This window comes from Kogia breviceps, chromosome 2 (genome assembly GCF_026419965.1).
Source record: "Kogia breviceps isolate mKogBre1 chromosome 2, mKogBre1 haplotype 1, whole genome shotgun sequence".
NCBI classification, from domain to species: Eukaryota; Metazoa; Chordata; class Mammalia; order Artiodactyla; family Physeteridae; genus Kogia; species Kogia breviceps.
The window spans coordinates 79,069,584-79,086,683 of record NC_081311.1 but is presented as its reverse complement, the minus strand read 5'-3'; the positions used below and the strand labels follow the sequence as shown (position 1 = coordinate 79,086,683).

General features: G+C 39.1%; 1 protein-coding gene and 1 long non-coding RNA gene across 4 annotated transcripts in view; one reads left to right on the top strand and one right to left on the bottom strand.

The window, feature by feature from the left end:
• Positions 1 to 12,202, bottom strand: part of HEATR1 (HEAT repeat containing 1) — a 70,788-nt gene extending 58,586 nt beyond the window's left edge. Inside the window, exons 1-12 of one of the 3 annotated variants that reach the window (XM_059054604.2) lie at positions 12,023 to 12,202; positions 11,547 to 11,720; positions 10,772 to 10,988; positions 8,749 to 8,890; positions 7,125 to 7,226; positions 6,538 to 6,678; positions 5,537 to 5,748; positions 5,249 to 5,382; positions 3,536 to 3,638; positions 2,511 to 2,621; positions 1,955 to 2,072; positions 751 to 858 (exon numbers count right to left, since the gene is read on the bottom strand). In XM_059054604.2, the coding sequence (XP_058910587.1) occupies positions 751 to 858; positions 1,955 to 2,072; positions 2,511 to 2,621; positions 3,536 to 3,638; positions 5,249 to 5,382; positions 5,537 to 5,748; positions 6,538 to 6,678; positions 7,125 to 7,226; positions 8,749 to 8,890; positions 10,772 to 10,988; positions 11,547 to 11,688 (1,530 nt within the window). In that variant the 5' untranslated portion in view covers positions 11,689 to 11,720; positions 12,023 to 12,202. Of the gene's footprint in view, positions 1 to 750; positions 859 to 1,954; positions 2,073 to 2,510; positions 2,622 to 3,535; positions 3,639 to 3,861; positions 3,891 to 5,248; positions 5,383 to 5,536; positions 5,749 to 6,537; positions 6,679 to 7,124; positions 7,227 to 8,748; positions 8,891 to 10,771; positions 10,989 to 11,546; positions 11,721 to 12,022 lie in introns of those variants that run through there. The other 2 variants (XM_067025667.1, XM_067025668.1) reach the window with 2 other exon arrangements.
• A 10-nt stretch (positions 12,203 to 12,212) lies between these two features.
• On the top strand, positions 12,213 to 15,893 carry LOC136793565 (uncharacterized). The gene is made up of 3 exons (XR_010839000.1): positions 12,213 to 12,785; positions 12,918 to 13,260; positions 13,326 to 15,893. It is a non-coding gene; the product is annotated as an uncharacterized lncRNA (long non-coding RNA).
• The last annotated feature ends 1,207 nt before the right edge of the window (positions 15,894 to 17,100 follow it).

Below are 17,100 nucleotides of genomic sequence, written 5' to 3'. Positions count from 1 at the left end.
GAATATAGTCAATAATTTGTATTTACTTTGTATGAAGTATAATCTATAAAAACATTGAATTACTATGTTGTACACTTGAAATATAATACTGTAAATCAATCATAACTCAATTTAAAAAAAAGAAAGCTATGTGATAAAATGAGTCCATTTAAAAGAAACTAAATCAGTGGTCAGCTAATACAGCAAAAAATTTGCTTGAATGACTAAAGTTTGGAAAATACTGCTCCATTTGAATCACTGCAAAGTCTTTGTAAAATATCATTTTGTTATAAAGGCTTTATTTACAAATTAAGTCAGCTTCTGTACTTACTATCAGGAGCCACCAAAATTTTAAAGCCAAATGCAACTGGCAGGTACTGAAACCATGAACAGGGCTCCAAAAGCTATCATTCTGATGTCCCCAAATATGCTCACATTAAACTTAAGACTATCAAATTCAAATTTCAAAACTAAAAAATTCTCAGATAGTTTATGACCCTCTGTAAATTAATCTATAAATCCCAGGTTGAAAACTCTCAACTAAAGCTAACCTAATCATCTGCAACATGGAAACATATACAGGTTAAAATGGTGCCTTCTGGCATGTACGGTCCTAAATCTTTGTCCAATGAATGCCCATATTCTTTATTAGGCTTACCTCTATAATTAAACAATACTGATTCTAGGTGGTAACTTCAATTTCTTATTCTAGAATTACACTGCTCATCATAAGGGTAAAAACATCACAAATGAAGGCTACCTGACACAAACCTTTGATGTTGTCATGACATTTTTCAGATGATTAACGGCCAGAAGTCTCACAGGAGCCAGTGGATGATTCAGACTGAGCATCAAGGAGGTATCAGAATCTGCTAAAAACTACAGGATTCAGCACAATTACCAGATGATCTCGCCATTCAATCTGAGCAGCACATGATCATGAAGAACCAGAGAAAACTGCCCCGAGCTGCCCAACTTATTCAATAACAACCAGCTAGTTTCAGAAACCAAAAAGTAAACCAAACTGAAAGTAAAAAGTAAAGCAAAATCTTTGTCTCCAGAACATACTAGAGTAACAGCAGATAAAAACTTGTTTTGTGAACGTTGTGATTTCATGTATACTTGTGTCTACATGTAGGTTTAAATTAGTGAAGTAAGTCTATGAAGTAATTTTGTATTCTTTATATATGTCTGATTCCAAGGTGAAAAGCACCTATGATAAATCACTGTATTAGCACCTAAATGAAAATATAAATCAAAAAAACTGATCACTGAAGAGAATGCAATTCATCTGAATGATGTAACAGTGACACTCAAATTAGTGACACCTTTATTTATGTACTGATAATCAGACTACGAAGGAAGTCTATCAACATATGGTTTTGGAAATGAAATACCATTAAAGGCGAAAGTCTAATTATGGAAGAGAAAAACCCAAACACTCATATTTCTCTTCCTAACATTTATTTTCAAGGCTAATTATAAGAACTACTTAAATGTCTAACTTCTAGTACAAAGACTTAGGGCAAATCACCAGAAAATTTCTGAAGTTCTAACATAATCATGAAACAAAATCCACTTCCCTTTCCCTAATCAATGACTTAAACAGCCACACGTGGCTGGTGGGTACTGCACTGGGAAGACAAGGGTACAGGAGAAAGATAAGGAACACGAGAAACCTAAGTTAGGCCATCTCTTGGTGACTGCTAATGAGCATCATGTACAAAATTTCCAAACAACACTTTTCCAGAAATAAGTATCAGGTTCACAGTTATCTAAAAATTACTGTACCCTTCTCCAGTTATTTAATTCCTGCCTCAGAGTCTTACTTCAGCTAACTAGGCAAACTGTATAAAATCTTCTCTCTCTATGAAACTTCCCAAACAGAAGTGAAGTAGCAAATTTCCTTCCAGAGCTCTTCAACTAACCACACAAATACCTGTAAGTGTCATAATTCCCCTGAAAAAAAAGTTACCTGATACTTTCCACCACTTGCAGAAAGAGAAATAAATTGGTGGAAAAGCTCCTGTTTTTTTAGGTCTGTAATTTCCTCTAGGCGTTCCTCTAATACGGCATCTAAAGTTTTGGGATATCTGGGATGAAATTAAAGAGTTATTCATTATTCTTAACAAAGTTATTAACCACACACATCATATATGTATAAAAGAAAAAATATAATTTTTTTAAATTACTGAGATTGAGATTTAAATTTTTGACAAATGAAATACGTAAAACCAAATGATATTGATCAAGTTTGTTACTATGACTTTTTCAACAACCAAAAGTCTATATAAAAAAAAATATAGGGGCGGGGGAGGAAAAAATATATATATATACTCTCCATAGTCCTCACACAACCCCTATTTTCCCTCATATTTCAAATATATTTAAATCCTATAATTGTCCCTTCCTGAAAAGTAGAAAAGAACAGTATCTTTACAATTCATTCACTATATTAAATTGACTTGTGAATCATCTCTTTATAAAACAAGAGGTACACATTAAGAAGGGCACACACACACACAACTCACCTGTTTTCTATAAGTCTGATAAGTGGAAGAAACTGCTCATTAAGCAAAGATACTTTATGAGAATCGATTTCTTCCTGTGAGCTATATGAAATATACTCCTCAAAAAGAAGGCTGCAGAACAAAACAAATACCACAGACATGAGAGTTACTATTTATTGAATAACTACTACGTTCTAGGTACTTTAGAAATTTTCTCTCTGTCAGACCTCTACAAGATAGAAATTAGACTCATTTTACAGATACAAAAACTCAGACTAAGAAGTCTTATAATTTGTCTGAGGTCAAACAAGAACAGCAACAGGAGGCAATACTCAGTGAGCCCTATTGAGCCATAAAAAGTAGAGCAGGTTTGCCACCCCTGTCTGACTCCAGAGCCAAGCTCTCAACAGTACTTTGCATATTTAACCTCATTGAACTCACAAGCCAACTATGGGAGCACGGGACACAAATGACACGCCCACCAGATAGGTACCTGCCCAACGATACACAACAGCAACCCGAGATCCACGCAGCCTGACTGTCAGAACTTACTATTCTACTAGCCGGAGGTGATAAGATTTAAACCTACATCCGACCACCATGACTACATTCTTTTCACTGCATCGAGTTGCCCTTCAAATAAGAAAAGAAAACGGGAGGCTGAACTATCTTTACTTCATGCCAACCCTCAATATTAAGTTTCTAATTGATATTTACTGATTACCAACTGTGATTTATTGTTTCAGGCATTTTGGTCCACTTAGTACTAGGAAATTTTAAACAACCACAAATTACATGTAGTATAACCCCAATTTAGTTTCACTATTAACTTTCCATGACCACGTATAAGCACTAAAGACAAACAAGAGAAATTACATTTTCTTTTGCCACAATTACTGGACTAAGTACTTGTAATTAGATGAAATGGCATGGATAAAGCAAGAAATACATTATAAAGGGAAACTGGAGAACTGTTAGCCAACCCTGAAAAGTAATACTAAGCCACAAAAATAATAATCAAAAGCATGTCAAAAGTAATAGCTTACCTAGCCAACAAATGGTCTAAGTTGTTCTTCAGGTATATATTTGTAAGTATGGCTTCTAAGAGTCTCCTATAGATTTGACCATCCATCACTTCAGTTTCTTCTCCTTAGCATATACAACAAATTAAAATTGATTGGGGAAAACTTTTCCCACATGTGTACGCTATTAAGTTTTTTTACAGCAGAAAATCTTTCTACAGGAATAACTTTAAAACATATATATAATGACATCCAGCTTTTTACCTATTTTCAAAAGTGTACTTCACCTGTTTAGTCATTTATATCTTTTCAAACCACTTTTGTATACATTACCCTCATTTATCCTTTACCTGAAATTCTCCATGTTTTTTAAAAACAAGTACTATCGGGCTTCCCTGGTGGCGCAGTGGTTGGGAATCCTCCTGCTGATGCAGGGGACGCGGGTTCGTGCCCTGGTCTGGGAGGATCCCACGTGCCGCAGAGCGGCTGGGCCCGTGAGCCGTGGCCGCTGGGCCTGCGCATCCGGAGCCTGTGCTCCACAACGGGAGAGGCCACAGCAGTGAGAGGCCTGCGTACCGCAAAAAAATAAAAAATAAAAAAAAAAAATCAAGTACTATCATGCCTCTCTCACAAATGAAACGAAAGTCCAAAGAATATAGTCTTTACCCAGGCCACATTACAAGCGGTAAAGTTGGGACCTGAATCTACATCTCAATAAACTATCCTGAATACAGGCTAAACTTCATCTCAAAGCCTCCTTACCGAACCAAGAGCTGTCATCTTCCATTCCACATTTATGAATGAACGTGAGCCCTGGCTTCATTACTCATCACCATCAGAACAGGAAAAGTACACTTACATTCATGCTAGTCATGTTTCTGAAACTCACATTTAAACTGAGATGGAGTTAAGCAAATCTTATTTTCCAATAAATGGACATAACTTTAAAAATGACTTTCTTAGTATGTCTTTCTTAGTCCAGTAGCAACAGGACCAAGTATTTCTTCCTTGTCTTTCTATATTTATTGAAGGGTGAAAAACGTATAATGCAAATAATCACCTTCTAATTAACTTTGGGGCTTTTTTTTTTGCGGTACACGGGCCTCTCACTGCTGTGGCCTCTCCCACTGTGGAGCACGGGCTCCGGACGCGCAGGTCCAGCGGCCATGGCTCACGGGCCCAGCCACTCCGTGGCATGTGGGATCCTCCTGGACCGGGGCACAAACCCATGTACCCTACATCGGCAGGTGGACTCTCAACCACTGCGCCACCAGGGAAGCCCTGGGCTTTTTTAAAATTTGGATTTTCATACATGAGATTTTCTTGGTCTTATATTTTCAATGACTCAAGGGAGAAAAACTGTTTTGGCAACTGGATATTTATTGTAAATGAATCACTAAAGTTCATTAAATATCTAAATGAGAAGGGAAAGTTTTACTGAGTGATGTGTTTTAATTGTTTTAAAATAATTCCAATCTTTTTCATGTAGAGACTGTGTGAGAACACATATTAAAAAAAAAAACACAACACTGAGCATATTACTATTTAACAAAGATTTCCTTTAAACCTGCTCCCCACCTCAAATGTTTCTCTATTCAGAAAAATAGATACATTACACAAAAACAATTAGCAGAAACTCTAAATATCTTAAAGATATTAACAAGGATGTGGTTCCTATTTTAAGAGAATCACATCTGAGAAAGGAAGTTTCTGGACACAACATGTAAACCCACATACCTGTAACATGATTAACAATGGAGACAACCAGATGGGGAAGCATGTAACGCAGAAGAGGACTGATGTCATATGTTTCAGAAATCCCATGAAGTAGTGGAACAAGATCAGGAACAGTACATAAGTGAGGAAACGGCCTTTGAAGAAGCAAGACATAAGATGTTGACTTCACAAGTTAGACAATGAATGGCAATTTTAAAAAATAGTGTAAAATTTATCTTATGAAAAAAACTATTCAAAATAACTTCATTCACTTGTAATTATTATCACTGTCAATTCAATTATACATACTTTTTCCCCAGGCTCTCTGGCTTCTGTCTCTGCAGGAGCACTATCAAGCATCCTAATCCATCCTTGATCAGAGAGGGAATTCTGGTCAGTGTTTTGATGATCTGTGAAGCCAAGGAATTGACGAAGGTATCTTCCATGGTCACCTTCACCGAAATCTGACATATTATCATGTATGTTGCAGCTCTGTAATCTGGTAAAGATGATTTCAATCCCTAAATATATTTTCAAATATAAGGAAAAAGTGACAAACTGTGTTATTTTGTCCTACTTAAAATGTTACTTTACTTTGACAAATTGGAAACGTCATTAATTAGAGATTAATACAACCTAACGCACACTGAGAGTCAACACTCCTCGGAAGTGAAAAATCAAGATGTTGGCCCCTTTTCCTGAGGGGACGTGGAAATGAGACAAGTCTCTTGAATGACAGAAGGGATCTCAGAAGGTCTCCCAACTCAAACCTCCACTATACATCCTAACAGGAGCCAAGGAGTCTTCTTTTATATGAAAACATCCGCCTGTGTAAGGGAGACTGCAATCAGGAACAAAACAGTGCCTGATTAAAGACAATAATTTTGGGACACTGGTGGGAAGCAAAGCAGTTCCTCCATCGGGAATCTGGGACGGTGGGAGGCAATGAGGCACTTGGGGAGAAGAAACACAGAGAAGCAGAAGTCAATGCAAACGGAATGGTAAGAGAGCCTCTGCCCTGAAGAGATTTTCTAATCCGTTCTCTTTCCACTGAGGTAACATGACTACTAAGAAAACAGATCTGGGAGAAGATGGCAGGGCCAAACAGCCAACATTCATCCCTAAGGAGCCCTAAGATCCCACTCTGGTAAGTTTTTAAGAAGTCATATTTTTTACCTATAAATTAAGTCTCATTAACCACCTGAAATAAACTGTCAATGTAACAACATTGATGTCTAAGTGAAATTTTCAAAAGCAAGAAAATTCCTTCAGGTACAAAATAATCTACTTTACACACGAGCAGGGCCAACCTTTTGAACATATGGGAACAGCTTGGCGACTACATTGTCGGATAAGTCCTCGGCGGTCACCAGAGCAGACACGATGGTAGAAGCATAGAAAGTTAAGAGCACCCTCAACTGAGCTGAGCTCCCAGGATACTCAGCAAAAACCTGGAAAAAAAACCACAAACCACACACAGTTTTAAGAGTGAAAGGCCAATCAGATGAAAGTATAAAAATATTTACAGCTCTCCTCAACTACTTCAGGCTGACACTTTAATTTTACCATATGTAACATTACATAAACACATCTAATAGTTCAATTAAATATGACAAGAATGAACAACCTTCCTGACATTTTTAGACTGTGTCTTTGTTTAAACAGTCACTGTAAATAGAATTTGGCAAGGAAGAGAATAATTTATTTTTGTAGAAAAACAGCTTTGATGATGAAAGACTGATCAAGCTGCTTATGCTTCAAAACAGCAGATCCTTTAAAAAAAGAGCACTTCTTCAAAGTCCCACTGTTATTACAGAAGGCCTTCATTTGTTTTCTCTATGAAGAGGAAGCAACCTTCTAATGGAATTATACGTTCATGAAACAATTTACTACTCACCTTCACAGATTTTGTCACCAGACTACAAATGAAATCCATGAATCCAAGATCTTTGTAGCAGTGGGTGACCAAAGTTCCTTTAGCTAAGGGCACTCCAGATTGCTATTATAGACAGAAAGAACCAGCTATTACTTAGGACATTCAACAACTCATCATTATTTTTAAAGTACCTACCAAAGTAACAGCTTCAAATTGCTGCAGTTCATAAATACGAAATATAGTCTTTTCTTATCGCTGTTGGTAAAGATGAAATTAACACATAAAACTGTGCAAACTTCAGAAATTCAAGAGAAGGCCAAGCAATGAGTGTGGATGTACTCAGTGAAAAACGCTTACTTATCACGTGTTGCATTTTGATTGTCTTTATCTAAATCTGGATTCTCTAGATTCTTAGTAACTCTACTGGTTAAATCTGGTTTCTGAGCCAATGTGATATGGTTCTTTCACTGCTTCACAATAACAGTAGTAACAGAAACAGAGAGGAACACGGTCAACTTATTCTGCTCTTCCCGCTGCCTAGCACTGTGCGTGGCGTGTATCAGTGCTCAATAAATTCTGAATAAATCAAAGAAAAAATAATTTGAAGTGAACTTTAATAGGTTAGGGGGGTTTGGATACCTGAAACAAGTGTGCCTAGAGAACAGCAGGGTCTGTGTGTAGACTAGGGGAAAACTAATTTTGATGTTATTAGCAGAGTGAACGTCGAGTAGTTGGATAAAGAAGCTTTATTTTAGGTTGGCCTTCTCTTCTTGAACATTCTTTAAGTTCAAGTGCTTTACATTCAAACACTTAAATTTTTCTTCTAATTAAAAATTCCCATTCCCTTTCTTTTTACTAGTTCTGACCATGGACCTCCTGTCATCACCCATCAAGTTAACTCATTCCACAGGCCCAGCCTGTTAACCTACTTTCATCCCCATTAGCCCTCCTGCTGGCCTGAATCGCCGTGCTCGACATTCAGTAAAATTCTTGCTAACAAACATACGTCTACTTTCCTCTACTATAGATGCAAACAAAGTGATAATGGCAAGTCAGTTGTTTTACTACAAAATCATGCTATCTGATCTCAGCCAGAGCCATCCTGTAAGACAACCATCCTATTATTCATCTGTAAATTAATTTTCTAGCATCTTCTTCACAACTTTGATAATTTCCTGAAGTCCTTCAAGTTATCCTTATCCCTTTAATTTTTGCAAGTATTTTATGCATTTCTTCACCTCTAACTTGTTTTAAGCTTCTCAGTTCCAAAATTAAAAATGCCAGACAGCATGGTATAGTGGAAAGACAAGCTTTACAATCAGATCTGGATTCAAATCCAACTCTGCCACTTTAGAGTTACATGAACTTTGGCAAGTTACTTAATTCTCTGAACCTGTCCTCATCTGTAAAAATAGAATTTTGTGAGAATCCAAGATAATAAAATACAAATTGCCTACCCTGATAACAGGCACTAAATGAAAGCCAGCTATTATTCATAACAGTTTCAACTGGAAGTTAGGAAATAAAAGTGATGGAGGTAATAACTTGGTCTACTCACAGGAGCACAAGACTTAAATTTTTTCTAAATTATACCTTTAATGAAGGTTTGCAATGATTATAGATACGTGTCATTCAACAATCATACCTTAATTGGCAATAACCAGAACCACTTGTGCTTTGAATTATTAATTTTTAGAAGCTGTATAACCCGCACAAATATTCTTGTCTCGTGGTATGGGAGAACACAGGCAATGAGGCTATCCTGATTATAAAGATGGATATGGAACCTGGGGGAAAAAAAGCAAACAATTCTAACTGACACAAAACTTACAAGCGTGTATTTCCTTACGTGTCCAAACGGTGTATCAGGGATCTAAACCCAGTTAAAGCAAACATACGACTATAAGCAAGGTAGAGCGCGCTTAAAGCAATCATACGACTATAAGCGAGGTAGAGTGCACTTAAAGCATAGGCATGAAAGTACTCAGCAGGGTTTGCCAATTCTCATGCAGTAGCATTTTAAAATATTCACCATCAAAATTGACATCCATTCACTTTCTCTCAACTTTTTAAAAAATCCATTATTACATTAACGTGACTTTGGGATCACTGCAGTCAAACCAACAGAAAACCAAACTGGTCAAGTAGGCAGCAACACTCAGCTTCTCTCCATGCTCCAAAGTTCACCTTCCACAGCTTAGTTTCCTCACCTCACCTAACTATCATAATCCTAAAACCAGAAGACTAATTATAAAGAAAATCATATTACCTTCTCTGAATAAAAAAAAAAAATCAAATTACAACCATATTTAATTTGTCCATGAACTTTACAAAACTTGGTATTGGTCATGCCACCCTAATAACGTAAGACAGATTTATTAATTCTGTCAGATCCATTACATCCTGTCTAGCCTTTAAGATCTAGCTCAAATGCATTCTTTTTCAAGATCCTTTTCTTAATTCTCCCAGCCAACTGATCCCTCTTACATCTGTCTAAACTCTCCTATCCTTTCACCTGTACTTTTCTTACAGCACCACACCTCTTGCCTTTTATTACTTCTATAATATGGCTTCAGTACTAGCCAAGACATCACTTTCTCCATGAAGCTTTCCTCAACTACTTCAGGCAGCACCACACGCCCCAAACTTTGTATCCACCCTTACTGTGGCGTTTCTTTCAAAACAGTAAGAAAGGGCAGCCTATTCATCCTTGTATTGAACTTAATGTTTGCTAAATAAATAAGTTACATGAATAAATGCAAAACCAAACGCAAAAAGTACTCCTTACAGTAACCATCTATTTGGGGTAAATTAAATGCTAGAAGACAGAGCGAAACAGTACAGGTCTGATTTTTTTTTTTGTCTGATGAATCTAATGATACGATAATGAGAAGACCCAGGTTACACTTATGTTTTCTCAATGATTCACTGGCTTCCCTTACCCCCATGCCTCTAATTAATGAAGTGGAAGCCTTTCTACTTTTAAAACATACATAGGAGAAAAAATTAAAATGTGTCAACTATGATGTAATACCAATGTAACACAAATGAGAAAATAAACTGAATAAATTTACTGAGACAATTTCCGAAGTAGAGTAAAGATCAGACCTTGGAAACAAAATTTGCATCTCTGCTTACCAGTCATGTGACTCAGCCAACTTAACTCTTCTACACCTGTCTTCTCAACTGTAAAATGGGGATAAGAGAAGCATCTCCCCACAGGAATGTCGTGAGCGCTGAGATAATGCACACAAAGTGCTTACCACAAGGCCTGGTGTATAAATGTTCAATACGTATTAGCTATTATTGTTTTCCTTAAATTATGGTATTTTAGAGAATACTCTTATCCTGTCCCCAAACCATTCTTTTTGTTATTTTGGCAAGAAGTTTAATAACACCATTTGCCCCAAATACGCAGTAACAATTTGTAACAGCAAACTGACACCGAGCCCCTCAGAACTAATGAGGCTAGAATATTTACTCAAGGTCTTCAGTAGCTCTACTTCTCAGTATCAACAGAAATGAGTTCAACAGTAGAGGGCATGCTTACCTCACCCAATACAAATCGTGTTAATCTCTTAATACACCTGATTTTTCAACTTTAAACTTTAAATTTAAAAAGATCAATGTTATTAGCCCATAATTATTTCTGTAATTCCATTTGCTACCTGTGGATCAACCACTCCAGACACTTCTGTGCCGGCTTCAGCAGGAAGTAAGGAGACAAGTGGATAAGAAATAAGGAAATGTTTTCATCCAGCTGTTTGTTCACTGCTTTGGTCTGAACGCTCCGCTCCAAGGTTTTTGCTAGCTGGCTGAACAACGGTGCTTCAAAACGCTCAAAGGAAGGATCGATACCAAGCAGCTCTTCCAGGCCAGTGCATCCTAGGAAAAGGCCACTTTATTTAACAATTCTTTGCGAGCAAACTCATCTCACCCCTCTTCTACAGTGTTACTTTTGCCTAAAACTCTCTGAATTCTTTTAGCATATATAATCTGTAATACAGTCCCAAACATAGATTTCTAGTTTCCAACAGAGAGAATAAATCTCATCTCACCGACTACGAGAACAGAAAGTACCTCCTGGCAGGGGGTCTTTTTTCTTTTTTCAATACAATACAATTTCAATACAATAATTAAGCCAGTCCTAGGAAGGCTCTTCTCTACCCTCCAGCCACAGCCTCCCGCCCCTTCTGACTGTTCCTCCTCTCTACAGCTTAGATGACCCCCCAACCTTGTTTATCACCTGTGACATTCAGATGCCACTGCCTATATACATTTCACTCATGTAGCGCATGAGTGAAATGTATTTGTTATTCTTTCCCCTCAACAACGTAGAAACCGCTAAGGAAGAGGGCGGGTCAGAAAAGAAAACAAGAAAATACACCAACAACCAGGAAACACACGCTTCCCAGAACTTTCCTAAGTTAAAGGGTAGCTCACCAATGGCAAAGGCGGTGTCCCTGTCGATGGTGGCAGCTTCCTTGGGGTCAAACAACAAAGAGGCAACTTCATCTCTAGAGAAGAGGCTGGGATCACTTTGAGGGAGGGCGAGTCGTTGGAGCTGCTGGGCTAAGGATGTCATCCTTCAGGCCAGCGGATTTCTAAACACAAAGGCTAAGAAACATAACCCCGTGAGAAGCCTCTACAAAATTAAGAAGGTAGCTTAACGGTAAGCAGCAAATGCCTCACGTACAAGCAACTTTCCTCAGTACTCAACGCGGCCGCGGACATATCACCTGCTGCCCAGGGACTCGCGGACGCCGGAGGTGCAAACGCTAAAGCAATAGCGTTCACAGCTAATTACAGCCCCGGGGGCCGCGCCGAACGTTTCTCAGCCCCGACTCCGCGGAGACTCCAAAACCCGCCGACACCTTACGCTCCCCTGTTTACCACCCCGACCCACAGCTCCTGCTCACCCGGAACTCGACTTCGGCCAGGACTCAGAACCCAACAAATGTTCACAGCAGCTCCCACGTGGTACCAATAAGTCCAGCTCTCGCCCGGAAATGTGGAGCGCTCCTCGGGCGAACTTCCGTTTTCAGGCACTACGGCAAGTGAAGAGGTACAAGCTTGCCGGAATGAGAAAAGGCGACTCCGCCCCCAAGCGGCGAAGCCCCACCCCTCCGCCGCGCCGGACTTCAGGCTCGGGATCTGCGGTCCGCTAGCTGGGAGCTAGTGGTCTGTTTTTGGCTTGTGGCTGGAAGTTTCAGTTTCTTGGGCGGGCCTTTTGTGTGCTTTAAGGTTCTGTAGCCGGAATCATTTATTCAGCATATACGTATCGAGCTTTTACTAGGTACCGGCAGCATTGCGCAGTGGTTAAAACTGTGAGCTGTGAAGTCACAGCCCGGGTTCGTATACCCGCGCTAACGCCTTTGGGCGGTGTGAGCTACACCGAATTCTCATCTCTCTGTTTCTTACCTCCTCTATAAAAGGAAAAGAAGCTGAGAATTTCAGTCGATGAGCTACTGATCGCGGTGCAAGCCGCTCCGCAAATTCTGGACACTACCGTCCTGGGGATTGGGGGCCATCCCTTCCTCCACTCGGCATTCTTGGAGGCCACGCATTGTTTTTTGTTGGTTGGTTGGTTGGTTTAAACTAACCCTGCTGAGAAGTAATTTACAAACGAAATCACACACTTCAGTTTAGCAATTCGATGAGTTTTAACAAAAGAATAAGCAGGTAACACTATCTCCCCATTCAAGGCATAGAAAGTTTCCATCGCCCCTAAAAAGTTCCCTCTTGCCCTTTTGCTATGATGACCACCCCACTGCCGGCCTCACGTAACCACTGGTCTTCTTGGTGTCACTATAGACTGGTGTTGCTGACGAGTGTCCCATATGGATATACCACAATATGTTCCCAAAGCAGCGGTACGTGCCCAAGTGGAGTGAACTGGCCTGTCCAAGAAGCTGCACAGGACACGGGAGTGAAATTGGATATCCTACCTATCTTTTTTGGATGCATTCGTTTCTCTTGGGATGTGGAGCTCTTCGATGCCAGGGTGTCAGTCTTCTTCCTCGGAGACTGTTGGAAACAGAGTTACAGTTTGGGGGCTCACTTCTATACTCCGTGCCGATCTCTCCCTTTTGTGAACGCAATCGTCTGTTGTGCTTTGCTTTAACAGCATTTAAAACAACCAAAATCATCTTTTCAGGTATTTCTTTTTTTTTTTGGCAGGCGGACTCTCAACCACTGCACCACCAGGGAAGCCCTTTTCAGGTATTTCTAAAGAGAGTTAAGGATCTCCTTTTGCATGGGGTGTTGATTGCCTTGTAGTGTGGTTTTTCAAGGTCTGGTGATATCTCTTTCATCCTTAACAACAGATCTCTCAAAGGATCTTTTTTTTTTTCTTTACAAAAGCAGTCAGTTTGGGAAGAAGTGAAAGTAGTGAGAAATGAAAATCAGGCCTATTTTTATCCACAAAGACATATTTGTTTTTTTGCCTAAAAAAAAAAAAATCCTCATTTTTTAAAAGCTTCATCAAAGTGAAAATAAATGGAAAGTTACCACAAGTATTTGGTTCAACCATTTTTATGTCAGTTCCAGTGGTGTACGGTACCGTCTGAAGTTTACTTTAGAAGCAAACTAGCAGGGCTTCCCTGGTGGCACAGTGGTTAAGAATCCGCCTGCCAATGCAGGGGACACAAGCCCGAGCCCTGGTCGGGGAAGATCCCGTGTGCCACGGAGCAACTAAGCCCGTGCGTCACAACTACTGAGCCTAAGCTCTAGAGCCCGCGAGCCACAACCACTGAGCCCGCGTGCCACAACTACTGAAGCCCGCACACCTAGAGCCTGTGCTCTGCAACAAGAGAAGCCACCGCAGTGAGAAGCCCGCGCACGGCAACAAAGAGTAGCCCCCGCTCGCCGCAACTAGAGAAAGCCCGCACACAGCAACCAAGACCCAACACAGCCAAAAATAAATACATTTTTTTAAAAAGAAGTAAACTAGCAAAGTAAAAAGAACAAGTCAGAGATCCATAAATGTAATATTCGTTTCAAAAAGCTTTGATTTAAGAAAATATGCCGTGATCTTGAGTTACATCTTTTTCTCCAGAATTTCCCTAGAATTCTCATCTAATTTCTCCAGAACTTAAAAAGAATTTTTTTGATATATTCCTGATTGTTTTCTGATTATCACCTCCTCAGTTTTTGTGATTATAAGCCTGTCTCCTGGCTTGATTATTCAGCCGTGGACCAGAGCCAGTGTCCTTTCTCAGTTGTTATTTGAATTTTAAATATTGGTTATAGATCATCTGTAGCTCTGCAATTCCTCCTATCTTATAATCCTTTTAATGCCTTGTGCCATTTTACATTCATTAAATCCAAAATTTTAGCCGTAGTGATACATATTTCTTGATGCAAGTGTAAACATTAAAATACCGTTTTCAGAGACAGTATTTTAACCATGCATTCTTACATCTTATGGGGGATGTCATACGGCAGAGTGATGATTCTACTCCTTATTTCAATCACTGTTCATAGCAAGGACTCTACCCCCCCAAAACAAATTCATAAGTGATTTGAATGAATGAGTTCTTTTAAAAAGGATTTTTAAAAAGGACTTTAAAAAAGCCCTTCCTCACCCCACTCTCCTTTAATCCAGAGCACAGATACTTTGATTCATTCCATGTGTACTTTATACCAGGCTAGGCATATGGTGCTGAACCAGACAGGTAAGTTCTCTACTCTTGTGGAGCTTACATCCCACTAGGAAGAGACAGAAAAAAGGCAAACAGATAAATCAGAAAACCATCAGGCAATGTAATAAGGGGTCTGATGACAATAATACAAAGCCATATGACAGGGGTCACAGAGGGAGGGCATCATTAGTCTGAGTGGTTGAGAAGGACCCTCTGAGGAGGGAACATTTGTGCTAAGACCTGAGAGCCAATTCTTGATAAAGTGGAGATATCTCAGCTAGGGTTGATCTTGACATTTGCTCCAATCACAAGGGGGCTAATTTCTGCCCATCAAATACACCAAGCTTGTATTTTCCTCATGTCACTTACGGCTACCTGAAGTGATCTGATATGTTTGCATACCTATTTATTTTTGTATCCCCTCACTAGAATACTGTCTCCATATAGGCTGGCATGGAGCCTGCCCCTATGATATTGGAGCCAGGGCAAAAGGATACAGAGGGACACACGTGTGTCAGTCTAAATACTTAAGAGTTATAAATCAACCTAACACACTGTTACCTCGGATATGTTATAACCTCCAATTTTGACAAGTAAACAATTATAATGATAAAATGAAAATGTTTTCATACGGCTGAAAGACAGCAAAATACAAAAGATGGCAGCATTTAATTACCATTGTAACTGTCTGGATACAATATTGATTGGCTGATGATTGTGAATGAGTAATAAAGATATGTAGAGCTAATACATATCCTATATATTTAGCCCATAAAATTTTGCCTTCATTTCAGCAAAATTACCAATTATGTTGTTTAATCCAGACTTGCACTATTTGTGTTCTATTGGCGAAAATGATCAAAGAGCTTAAAAAATAAAATTTAATTACATTCAAAGTGTACAAAATTTGAATATATTTTCATAAAATATAAATTATGTAAAAATCAATACATTAGGGCTTCCCTGGTGGCACAGTGGTTGAGAGTCCACCTGACGATGCAGGGGACACGGGTTCGTGCCCCGGTCCTGGAGGATCCCACGTGCCGCGGAGAGGGTGGGCCCATGAGCCATGGCCGCTGAGCCTGCTTATCTGGAGCCTGTGCTCCACAACGGGAGAGGCCACAACAGTGAGAGGCCCGCGTACCACAAAAAAATAAAATAATTAATATTTAATATTTATTTTTCACTTGTTTTCAAGAGAATTATCTTCAAGAATGCAGAAGTACAGATTATAATGACAACATTTTAAATAAAATTAAGTTAAAGTATTTAAAAATTTTTTGGAAAATTTTATAACCTTATTTCAATAAAATATTTTCATAAAAAATTATTCACAAGTTTATTAATCCATGTCCTTCTAGTTGCCAGTGTAAAGAATCAGTATCACCCTTCATTCATGTTATATCTGTATCTACCTATTTTTAAATGTAAGAGTTGTATGAATTGTTTAATGTGGCTCAAGGATCCTCAGCTACCACATGCAATTTTTGAGAACATGTAGTACAGTAATTCATGAGTACCTCCAGAACCATAAATTGGAAAGCAAAAAGAAACAAGAAATTACATGTTTGGAACTACTTAGAAATAATACTTTACTATGCAAAACTCTAATGTGTACATGCAGTCTGAAAGGAAGATTGTGGCAAGTTCATCAATTTATCCTTTCTCTTATCTAAGCACTTCCAGATTCAAATCTTCCCCCTGCTCTGAAGCAGTGTCCAGAAACAGTACAATCCACAAGCCAGAACATTCAAACAGACTTTTTTATTTGAGGACACAGGGCAAGAGACCTGTTTCCCTGAAATTTAAATACAAAAATCAGAGACTGGAGATTCAGAGTTATAGGACGTGCAGTCCTAAGTGGCAGTTTTTGAGGGACAGGCTTCCACATTAAAAAAAATTTATTTCTGGGCTTCCCTGGTGGCGCAGTGGTTGAGAATCCGCCTGCCGATGCAGGAGACACGGGTTCGTGCCCTGGTCCGGGAAGATCCCACATGCTGTGGAGCAACTAAGCCCGTGAGCCATGGCCGCTAGGCCTGCGCGTCCGGAGCCTGTGCCCCGCAACGGGAGAGGCCACAACAGTGAGAGGCCCGCATACCGCAAAAAAAAAAAAAAAAAATTTATTTCTTATGTATTTGTGATACTATGTGCAGACTTTATGCTGGTCCAAGGATGGTGTTGAAGACAGGGCTTTCTCAAGTTTATGGCTGAATCCCTGCTACACAGTAAAGTGCATGGTATATGGTTGACAATAAATATTTATGAGCTGAACAAATGAATGAATTAATGTAAATGTGTGTAAGCTCTATCTGTACTTCCTTCTTGTTCAAGAAATATGTATCAGAATGCAAGTA